Raw genomic sequence first — 11,930 nt, forward strand, 5'->3', positions numbered from 1 at the left:
TTTTCGCTTACCAAGCTGTCAGTACCCGCTGGGCGCCCCTCTCTCTCTCCTCTGCGGCAGAGAGAAGATTTCCGGTGCTCAGCATTACAAGCCGGCACCGAGACCGAACAGGGAGACTCGCGGCAGGACTGCTGAAAGGTAAGTACCAGGGGGGGGAAGGTAGATAATGGGGGGGGGCGTCAGGGACGGAGGGAGAGGAAGGGTAGATAAGTGGGGGGGGCAGCATTTTAAAATTCGCCCCAGGCGGCATTTTGCCTTGGACCGGCCCTGGTTACTGGTTTGGAGGAGAGAACTCGTTACACTCAATATGATGACAAACTCCATTATCAATCGCCGGCTGACAAGTTCTTCTCAACAGTAACTCAGCAAAAGAGACGTGCAAGATCTAACTCAATGGCACTCGCCTCGACTGCGACTCAGCCTTTGGCAACCATAAGTGTTTTTGGCTTGGTTAAGTGCTGTCTGGAGGTTTACTACTTAATTAGTCACGTTACCTCTGTGATTTGATTGACAGCACAAACCATACCAAGAAGAACCTACCTTCTTGTCTTTGCAATGTGTTGGAGCCAAACCTGATTCCATGCATGCCCCAGATAATCACATCTAACTATCTAATTATGTCTAATTATCCTATACTGATGTCATAATCTCGTCCAAAAATATAGTTCAGTATAAAAGAATAGTTTCATTTAGTGATTCAGCCTATTGAATTTATCTTTGGGTTTTCCAACCTGTTCAGTTATTCCATCGGGCTTTCCTAGGTTTTTCATTTAAAATAACTTTGTGAGTGTAATAAATGAACAGTCTAATAAAATGCACATTGTGGAATAACATTGTTTTATTGTTATAAGATATAAATAGACCGGTAATAATAATAATAACAATAATAAATATTAATAATACAAAATTATAATAATAATAACAATAATAATAATATTAATAAAATAATAATAAACACTCTGCTCTAACATGATGGATTTTCAATCCCTCCTCTTTATTATAATTCTTGACTCTTTTGGACAAGCGCAGTTCATGACTTGGTTTTGACGCCATTGAACACGATCATTCACCCCCGGGAACTCTTTCGGAGATTTCTTTGCACTTAAGCTGGACTTTGCAGGAGATTTGCTATTTCACGAGGCGTTATGAAGGGCCGCCATGAAGGGACACTTGGTTGGCCATGGATAATCAATGAGATTTATTAAGCGTCTCATTGAACTAATATGCGTTTTGTAGGGACAAGTCATCTTTGCAACAGCTGCCCGTGAAAAGGTTAATTCTTCACAATGCATAGTGAAGTGAGTAGCTGGAACTATTCACAGAAGTGGGAGTTTGCCGGAGAGTTACAAAGATGATATTACTCTGGGACCAAAAATAAAGCTACTTGGAGAACATGCTCCTGATCGCCATACCTGGGACCTTTTTGGGCTTGATCTGGTTTGTGTTTGGCTGCGTCCACTGCCCACCCACTTTCCCTCCTACTCCCAGCCCACTTAAGGTTGTCTGGTGCTAGTCCCTCCCCTATGTGAGGCTAGCCACACCTCCTTCACAAAGCCACTCCTCCCTGTAGAGGGAGAGCTCTGGGTAGCCTCCCCTGGAATGTTATCTATGTTATCTTTTCATAGCCTTGTAAGCATATAGCCTTCATATAGACCTTATACACACACCTTATATAGCCTTCATATAGACCTTATATACACCATATATAGCCTTTATATAGACCTTATACAGACCTTCTATAGCCTTTATATAGACCTTATATAGACCTTCTATGGCCTTTATAAAGACCTTATATAGACCTTATATAGCCTTTACATAGACCTTATACATACCGTATATAGCCTTTATATAGATTATATAGACCTTATACAGACCTTATACACACACCTTATATAGCCTTCATATAGACCTTATATACACCATATATAGCCTTTATATAGACCTTATACAGACCTATAGCCTTTATATAGACCTTATACAGACCTTCTATAGCCTTTATATAGACCTTATATAGACCTTCTATAGCCTTTATATAGATTATATAGACCTTATACAGACCTTCTATAGCCTTTATATAGATCTTATATAGCCTTTATATATACTGTATATTTATTCCACAAGGTGCATATTGTAATCGCAATTCCTTATCTAAGTTGATTTGAATGATTATGTCACTTTTTATATGTCATAGAAATAGTTAACCAGTTTGCTTTACAATGAATGGGAAATAAAGCTTTAAGTAAATATTAAAAGTTTATTGTCGGCTCTAAATGTTGAAACTCAATATCTGATTCACGGCGCGGCATGAAATAATGATGTTATTTAATCAGAAGGAAGCAAATCCAACGTAAACGGAGATGTACTGCGTGACAGCCACAGTCCTTCTAATTCATCTACAGCTCTTAAATTGTCCCGTCCATTCAAGGTAAGGGTTAACTTTTTGGCACCCCCTAGGAGGGGTTAAAATGATAAGCAGCATCATACCTGCCAACAATTCAAAGAGGCAGTCCTGTCGGTGCGGTTAGAAATGTTCCGGTGACCAAAGAAATCACATTAAAACTTTACACATACATAATATACATGTATATACGTTTGCCTTCAGAAGAAGCTGCAGCTCCAGAGCTGCAGCAGAACACCTCCACTGAGTGGCTGCTTCAAACAGAAAGAAAATCATAGGCAAAGGCTTTTGAGGGGATTGTGCAGAAGGGGGCATCACTAAAATGTAAAAGGGCCACCCAGCTGCCATGTGCATTAGGGCTGATATGATGGCTGGAGAGTCACTTTAACCCAGCCTTTCATGTGACTTTATGCCCTCTGGTTATTTATGTGACTGATTGAGGCATTCAGGGGATGAAGAATGTATTTTATGCACACGGTGTCATTAATAAACACATTTTTTTTAGGGCCGTAGAACGCCGGGATACCCTCATACCCAGCAAACACTCTGACACAATAGAAAAGAGGGACAGATGGCTATGGAGGCAAAACAGGGACTGTCCCTCCAAAAGAGGGACATTTAGCAGGTACCCTACAGCTCATAGTGTTGAGCCACCGTTCTCATTAAAGAAATGTAGTGCATTCAGTTGTAACAAGAGGTGCGGGGCATTTGGCTGAGGCAGGGGCGTAACTAAACGCCTCAGGGCCCGGGTGCGAGAATCTGTTAAGGGCCCCCCCACCCCCTCACCCCCCCCCAAAAAACATGATTTTTACCCAACAATTTTTTTCCAACTAATTCAACAAATTCAATTTACATATTGAATCATAATCAAAGAAAAAGGGGCGCATGTACAAAGGGCATAATCCAGGGGTGTCCAAGTTTTTTCTGCAGTGGGCCACTTCATCAGAATTGTATACGTGCGAGGGCCGCACTAATTTTTCACTGTGACAAAAAATATGGCCTTTAATAAAATATGCAGATTAAAATAAAGTAAAATGACACAAAACCTTTACTCTTCCTCTCACTGATTTCTGGGCCTTGAAAGTTTTGCGACTACAAATTCAGGATTCCCTAGATTTATTCTAGGGATGAACTAAAATGAAAATTCTGGACCAAAACATTCAGGGTTCACTTAGCCAAAACCGAAAATGACCCCCACCTTTAAAAATAATAATAAAAACTCACATGTTTAATAAAAGTAGGTAACACGCAATTGGACAAAATTAGCAATATGACTTGGCATGATAGGAGTGTGATTGCTGTTAGCCTAGGCAATCAGTAAATGCTGGTACCTAGGCATGATGGGACTGTGCTCGCTGTGATTGCTGTTAGCAATCACACTCCTATCATGCCAAGTCAGCCAGTACATGCTGGTACAGGATGGCTGTAAGTGATGTGCAGACCCCATACTGCTGGCAGCATCAATACACAAGGGGGGCAGCTAGCCAGGTTTCAGCATGTACTGGCTGACTTGGCATGATAGGAGTGTGATTGCTAATAGCAATCACAGTCCCATCATGCCTAGGTTCCAGCACTTACACATCCATCCAGTAAATGCTGGAACCTAGGCATTATGGGACTGTGATTGCTGTTAGCAATCACACTCCTATCATGCCAAGTCAGCCAGTACATGCTGGTACAGGGTGGCTGTAAGTGCAGACCCCATACTGCTGGCATTATCACTACACAAGGGGGGCAGCTGGCCAGGTTTCAGCATGTACTGGCTGACTTGGCATGATAGGAGTGTGATTGCTAACAGCAATCACAGTCCCATCATGCCTAGGTTCCAGCACTTACACATCCATGCTATCACACACACACACACACACACACACACTCATTTATTCATATAATCATTAATTCACAGATTCATTCCCTCAATCACACACACTCATTCAAACACCCTCCCCACCCCCTTACCTGTACTGCAGCTCCCTCGATGCCGCTCACAGACTTCAGCAGGGGGCGCGGCCTCCCTCTGCCTTCTCTGCTAAAGCACAGAGGAAGTAGGAAGTCACGTGAACTCCGCTTCCTCCGTGCTGTCAAGAAGACCCTCCCACAAGTAAGTAGCAGGGCTTGAGGTGCGGCTCGTGTAAGATCGGTTGCTCTGGCTGCCGATCTTACGCGGGCCGCACCTCGAGGTCTCGCGGGCCGCATTTGGCCCGCGGGCCGCATGTTGGACGCCCCTGCCTCATTTAAAAAAAAAAAAAAAAAACGTAAAAAAAAAAGATTTCGGGCGGCCCCTTGGCTTGGGCCCCCTTGCCGCCGGGGCCCGGTCGCAGTCGCGACCCCTGCGACCCCGGTAGATCCGCCACTGGGCTGAGGATACTGCGCGTTGTAATCCGCACAGGATGGAGTTGGGTGTCCGCAGACTGGCACGCCCCTCCCAGTTAGACGGTCTGGCACTGCCCGGTGGGTGTGGCGGGACTGGATGGGGCGCGGCCTGGGCGGGGAACAAGCGGCAGGTTAAAGCAGGAGGCAGCGGAGGGATTCTGCTGGTGCTGGTCTGCTGGAGTCATTAGGAGACCATGGAGGCTGCCCTGGTAAGTGCATGCTGTATATGCCGTACGGGCTGTAGTCATACTCTGTGACTGTGTAATGTATACATCCCACTGCCCGTGACAGATGAATAGACTTTAATTCCCCGCATGATCAGACTGACTGGCGCGCGGATCTATTGTGAGCATTGGTTTGAATAGCGCCATCATATTCTGCAGCGCTGTACAATGGATAAACAGAACAGAGCACCTAATGCATCACATAACAACAAGAGATATCCCTCATTGGGGAAGATTAACCAGTAACCCCTTCATTGCCATGAGCACCATGACTGACCCCTCTATTCATTACTATGACTGACCCCCCTTCATTGCCATGGAAACAGCGTGTTTAATAAATAAGGCTGTGAGATGCTTTTTGGTTTATGTAAAGTGACACTGCATATAACGGCTTACCGACACATACCTGCGAAGAATAGACCCACTCAGTCGCTGATATATGCGCATTACCGGGTTAAATGCATGTCAAGTGCTGGAAGTGTTTCAATTGGCACTTAAAGGGTTAACCCAATGTGGTAGCGGTGTGTGATTGGTGCACCACAAGCCTCCTCTGGGCAGGCGGCGTGGCGCTGGTCTGATGTGAGGTGGCGTCAGGTCATGGGCGGGGCTAGAGTGTATGCAAATCTCACTGTTACTGCTGAGGGTTGGAGGAGGTGGAAAAGGGATTCTGGGAAATCACTCATTTAACCCTTTCACTGCTAGCATTCTGTACGTGATGCACATGGAACGGCAAGAAGAAACAATGTAACCCAGATGTAACGCAGCTTAATGTCAATCAAATGATCTACAATACATATTAATCCAGGTGTCTGCTAGTGTACATTAACCAGTTAAATGCCAGCTCCACTATGTGAGATGCCTATAGACCGATCCAATACCACTTATAATGTCTAACGTTACAAATCACTCTACTGTAGGAAATGGAAATTCCTTAAACCCCCCAGTAAGGTAAAAAAGGGGTATTTTGTCCTACAATAACAGTGTTTTTAACATTTCTTTCTTCCATATTTGGTATATAAACTATAACTCCTATGATCCTCAGCCGCAGGACATGTAATAACCGGTTGCTGCTTATTACTCCTTTCAGGACACCAATGTAATTATAGCGCTGGTGGTAATTGGAGCCACACTGCTCTTCTTCCTCATCAAATCCTTCGGATCTCAGAGCAAGAAAGGGCCGATCACCCTGCTGGATCCCAACGTCAAGTATCCCTTACCTCTCATCGAGAAACAGGTTAGTACACCGATCCCTCGCGTACGATCTGTCTGCGTGTAACAACCATTCGGCCTCCAAGTCTGCCCTTTTTCCGTTGTTTAAAGACTCAGATCGGTCCTCGATCTTGTCTTAGATTCAGGAGCCATATGCCTATCCCACGCATAACTGTATTAGCCTCTACCACTTCTGCCGGGAGGCTGTTTCACTTATCTACCACCCTCCTAGTAACGTAAAACTTCCTTACATTACTTCGAAGCTTTTGACCCTCTAGCTTCATTTTATGACCTCTTGTTCTAACAGATCTCCTCCTTTTTAAATAAACTTCCCTCCTGCACTTGAATTATTTAAATCTTTCTATTGTATCCTCTTCTCTTCTCTTTCTCTCTTCGCTCTCTTTCTTTCTTCGCTCTCTTTCTCTCTCTCGCTCTCTTTCTCTCGCTCTCTTTCTCTCGCTCTCTTTCTCTCGCTCTCTTTCTCTCGCTCTCTTTCTCTCTCTCTTTCGCTCTCTTTCTTTCTCTCTTTCGCTCTCTTTCTCTCTCTCTTTCGCTCTCTTTCTTTCTCTCTTTCGCTCTCGCTCTTTCGCTCTCTTTCTCTCGCTCTTTCGCTCTCTTTCGCTCTCTTTCGCTCCTCTCCTCCAGCATATGATAGCGGAGTGTAACCCATAAATTACAATTGCATAGAGAGATTTATCAGGGTCCCCTAAATGCGTTTGATCTCCTTCCCCTCTCCCCGGCCTTTTGCGTTGCGGAGATGCGTTCAACTATTTGTTGTAAAAAAATAAATAATAATAATAATAATGAATTAATGGAAACAAACGCAGAGTTGAATAAAACTAAACCGTAATGCAGTTAGTGAACGTGATCCAGTGTTATATTTCATGCGGTTGCCTTATGGCTAGCAGTGCATGCTGGGAGTTGTAGTTCACGGTGGTTTAAATAATTTAATAATTTATAATATTAGTATATTTATTAAATGTAAATAATAAGAGAGCAGAAAACCTTCAAAATGTAACTTGAGAAAACAATCCCTGGGCTGGATATCTCTCGGGACGCACATTTTTTTTTAAATTATTGTACATTCACCAGATTAATGTCATAAATCTATGATGTCAAATTCTGAATTTGCTCATTTACTTGTAAGTAGGTTAAGTTATTTTTCTCTCAATGATCAGGAAATCAGTCACGACACCAAGAAGTTCCGCTTCGGCCTCCCCTCATCTGAGCACATTCTGGGCCTCCCTATAGGTAATGTGCCGCAAGAAACTATATATATATATATATATATATATATATATATATATATTATAATTTTTTATTTTTTTTCTCTCCAATATACCTATATATATATATATATATATATATATATATATATATATATATATATATATATATATATATATATATATATATATATATATATATATATATATATATACCAATATATTTATATTACAGACGCTGCATTTTGGGAAGTATTTCAAGGATTTTGTCTGTTTTTGTATCTGCAGGCCAACACGTTTACCTCTCTGCGAAAGTCAACGGTAACCTTGTGATTCGGGCGTACACCCCGGTGTCTAGCGACGAGGTCACAGGCTACGTCGATTTGGTTGTGAAGGTAAAATGCTGAAATATCTCCGAAAATATTTGAATATATATATAATTTGTCTGCAGTTAGAAACCCTCGTGGTTGCGTTGCCTCATTTTCTTCTGTGTTCAGGTTTATTACAAAAACGTGCACCCTAAATTCCCAGAAGGAGGGAAAATGTCCCAGTATTTGGACAGCTTGAAAATAGGTGATACGATTGACTTCCGGGGGCCGAACGGTCTCCTTGTCTACAAAGGCAAAGGTAGGATGTTTGTTTTGATGCTGGATACGTTTACATTACGGACAGAGCTTCGTGTATTATTTGAATATTAATTTAGGAAAAAAAGGGAGCCTGAATATAAAACGACCCTATAAGAAAAACATTTTAAAAGTAAATGTTATTTCACATGTAAAGTAATTTTTCATATTTAATAAAAACTATGATTGAGGAAAATGCATTTTTTGTTTTTATTTCCTTTTATTTGCCAACCTGCCCCAGTTATGCACATCTGCCCCCCCAGATATGCCTTATACCCCCCCATATGCCACTCTGACTCCCTGATATTCCTTTTAACCCCCTATATGCCTCCAGAAAGCCCTTATACCAGTGCTTCCTTAGACTTGGCCCCCTTGGTGTGTAGTAGGGCAGCCGGTGGAGGTCTGCACGATGCGCGCAGACAACCTCCGCTACTTCCGCCGGGGACTTCTATGAATGAGCACCCGAAGGACATGTGATGCTGGCGCTCCGTCATAGAAGCCCCGGCAGCAGTGCAGGTTGTCTGCGTGCATCGCACAGACCTCCACCGGCTGCCGGAGAGGAGGATCCGGGTCCCCTGCAGCGCTGCGGGGGATCTGGATCTTAGTCTTGTACTCAGACCTCCTATTTGAGGTCTGATTAGAAGACGACCTCAAATGTAAGATGAGGGGTATTTTTTAATTTGCTCTGAAAAAAACTTTGTCGTGTAATCAAGCAAATACGGTAATTACTATTAAATCTCTGTTCTTGAGATCACTTTAAATATGTTTAGAGAATAAGCCACAGGAAGGAGAACACGGACTCCTCTTCCTTTTACCAGTATGATCAGTACCTGACCGGTTTCTTCCAGGGAAATTTGCCATCAGACCCGATAAAAAGTCTGAAGCTCAGATAAAGCACACGAAGCACGTCGGAATGATTGCAGGAGGAACCGGTGAGTGCTGATACCCGCAGACTATCTCATATTTATATCTTGAAGCCGAAAGATGTTTCGGGGTAAAGATCAGTTAATGCCAAGTCCTTATGCTGGAGCCACGGAAGACCACAACATCTTTTGACTTCAGCACATTCTGCATTTGATTAATTTATTCAACTTTGCTTGTTTGCTTAACTCGTCACTACCTGCAACACTTACCAACGCGTTTCGACCAGGTTCATTGGACTAAAGTTGGCAGCTTCATTGGTCGAGTGAAAGGTGTTACAAGCTGATTCTCAGGCTAATTCGCCTTTTTAAACAAAAAAACAAGTGTTCAAAGTCAATTAGTGGGGAAAAAAAATCTTATTGTGTTGTTTCTTCCCCGAGTTTATTATCCGGTTTTAGAATGTATTCTGGATGTCGGTGCATCTATCCCGAGCTGGGGTTTGCTGTAAATCCTTTATTTGTTGCCTTTGCAACAATAAATATTGCGTAACATTTTGGATTTATCGTGATCGCCCAGAACGGTATTTTTAATACTAGACAATTTAACTCTTCGAGTGTTCAGTTGGGATGTGATACAAGGGAAGCGGCTTTTAACTGCAGCAAAGATGATACATAGCACCATCATATTCCACAGCGCTGTACAATGGGCACGCAGGACATAATAAGTAGTGTATAACATACCAATAACTATTCCCTCTCCAGGTATCACTCCAATGCTGCAGCTGATCCGTCACATCACACAGGATCCTAACGATGATACCAAATGCTACCTCATCTTCGCTAACCAGGTAACAGATCAGCGTTATCCTCAAACATGTAAGATGCCAACAAACATAACCCCTTCTAAAATGCACGGCGTAGTGACTGCCGCCTCAGGAATACAACTCCCACAATCCTTAGGCAGTGTGTAGTTGAGAAGGTGTTTAAGCCGTGTATTACGTCAAATTCAATCGTTCGTATTCTTCTAGTAAATGCGGCTACAGACTGTATTTCTTTGTCTCTGCTTTAATGTTATTTGCTTTCCAACATTACACATCGCATGCCGTATGATGACGAAGCTCTCGTTTCCTGTTCACTTGCAGAGCGAGGAAGACATTCTCTTGCGTCCGGAACTTGAAGCTGTTGCCAAAAGCCACCCGGACCAGTTTAAGTTGTGGTATACCCTGGATCGGCCATCCAAAGGTGAGATTTACCGCGTCCCGTAGGGTTGGGGGTTGCTTGAGTCCTACTGGGACCGGACAAACAATATGATTTTCGTGGCTCTTCAGTGCTGTATTTATTGCATGTAAATCCCAAAATTCAAAAAGGAAAGCGCCGGGTCTCGTAAAGCGGCAGTTTATAAGAAAGATGAAGTATAACCTAAACCAGGCTCGCTCATGGCTGTGTGTTAAAGGTTCTGTAGCGGATCTTATATGAGATGTGGTCTAAGGAGCTTTAGTGAATTTAGTGCACTCAACGATATTCTTTTCTAGGATAAACGTTGTAGCGCTTTTGGTATGGTGACCGGCCCATCCATGTGGTGCTTGATTTGGATAAAACTAGTCCTGGACTGGCCGTTGGGGCAAACTAGGTATTGCCTGTGGGCTGGTGGCACCCCCAAGTCACCTTCATTCCGTGTTTAGTCTGAAGCCCCCTGCGACATACACACGGCAATCGCGTTGGGGCATAGCGGGAAGCCAGGTGCACATAACACCAGTTTAAATCCCCAGTCAGGACCCGTGTAAAATATTTTTATGTCCACCCTTGATGCTCACGCTTTTTTTGTTAACCAGCACTATATCTTCCAACAGGTTGGAAATACGACTCTGGCTTTGTCACCGCCGATATGATTAAAGCCCACCTGCCACCTCCTTCAGATAACGGCATTGTGTTGATGTGCGGCCCCCCACCCATGATTCAGTTTGCGTGTCAGGAGAACCTGACCAAACTGGGATACCCCGAGGACAGAAGATTCGCTTACTAGATCTGGACTCAACAGCCACACAAACACACCCGATTCATTCCGGTTCTGCACACAAAGGGTTTGTGTATAGAAAATTACATTTTTATGAAACGTTTTTTAATATTTTTTTTTAACAAATTTCTGATTGTGCTGAACGCTGGAATCTTCCTGCCGATAGGATCATTCCATACATTGTTACTGTGATTTTCCAGACTGCATCGGTTTTATTTTGGGTTTCAGCAGAGAAGAGATCTTAAACATTTTGTGCCGATCCCTGCGCTTCCAGCGCTCCCTCCGAGGGGCATCGAGCGCCCGCCATCCCTACGCAACTTCCAACATTTACAGTTCCGTGTTTTTATACCTTTTTATATATTTTCTGAAGCTGTGAAAGACGGTCCCGCGCGCCGAGTGTCTGGGATTACTCAGGACTACCATTTGGTTTACGATACATTGGATTTTTGTGCCATTTACATTTTCTGAAACACTGTACTTTTTGGGGTATTTCTTACTGTAGGGTGTAGGTCCCAATCCCACAGGCTTAAAGTTTTCATTTGAACCTAACTGGTGCAGCAGCAATTCCTTCAGATCAATACGAGATTGTTTGGATGTGACATCGAAGAAATAAAAAGAAACCTTGTTACGCCGGTGACTGTCTTCATTCTTGCACGTTGGGATATATGTTGTAACGAGTGAGATATTGCTACTATCCTGATATGAACCCATGAAAAGGCAATAGCTACAAGCATATTAGATAAGAAGCTCATGGGATTCTTCCTCCTGTGCCTTTCTTTTGGTTTATTATTGCCCCTATGTGTGAAAGGGCTCTACCCAATGCTTGAGTGTTTTGGTGGCAATTCATGGTCAAGGCAGTAACAATTATCTTTTATTTATAGATTAACAATATAATCTGCTGAACTGTACAAGGTTACAAAATATACAAGAAACACGATGCTGTACACCGGCAGAATACAGCAACTGAATATACAGTGTTTACAGGATGCATTGCCTGCCCACG

The 11,930-nt window shown here is 43.0% G+C and overlaps 1 protein-coding gene across 1 annotated transcript; it reads left to right on the top strand.

Annotated features, from left to right (window-relative positions):
* The first annotated feature begins 4,965 nt into the window (after positions 1-4,965).
* On the top strand, positions 4,966-10,936 carry LOC149276950 (NADH-cytochrome b5 reductase 2). Its single transcript, XM_089503227.1, has 9 exons — positions 4,966-4,980; positions 6,083-6,229; positions 7,383-7,455; positions 7,719-7,825; positions 7,928-8,057; positions 8,902-8,985; positions 9,676-9,761; positions 10,056-10,155; positions 10,764-10,936. Exons 1-9 carry the CDS (start codon positions 4,966-4,968, stop codon positions 10,934-10,936), a joined length of 915 nt encoding a protein of 304 aa, XP_089359353.1.
* Positions 10,937-11,930: the final 994 nt, after the last annotated feature.

The sequence above is a fragment of the Sceloporus occidentalis genome, unplaced genomic scaffold (genome assembly GCF_023333645.1).
Source record: "Sceloporus occidentalis isolate IW3139 unplaced genomic scaffold, rSceOcc1.0.p SCAF_223, whole genome shotgun sequence".
NCBI classification, from domain to species: Eukaryota; Metazoa; Chordata; class Lepidosauria; order Squamata; family Phrynosomatidae; genus Sceloporus; species Sceloporus occidentalis.

Excerpts from the sequence above, each read along its gene's own strand:
- LOC149276950 (XM_089503227.1), top strand. Across the intron at positions 7,826-7,927 it reads ACGTCGATTTGGTTGTGAAG|GTTTATTACAAAAACGTGCA; the intron begins GTAAAATGCTGA and ends TTCTGTGTTCAG. Across the intron at positions 8,986-9,675 it reads AATGATTGCAGGAGGAACCG|GTATCACTCCAATGCTGCAG; the intron begins GTGAGTGCTGAT and ends TTCCCTCTCCAG.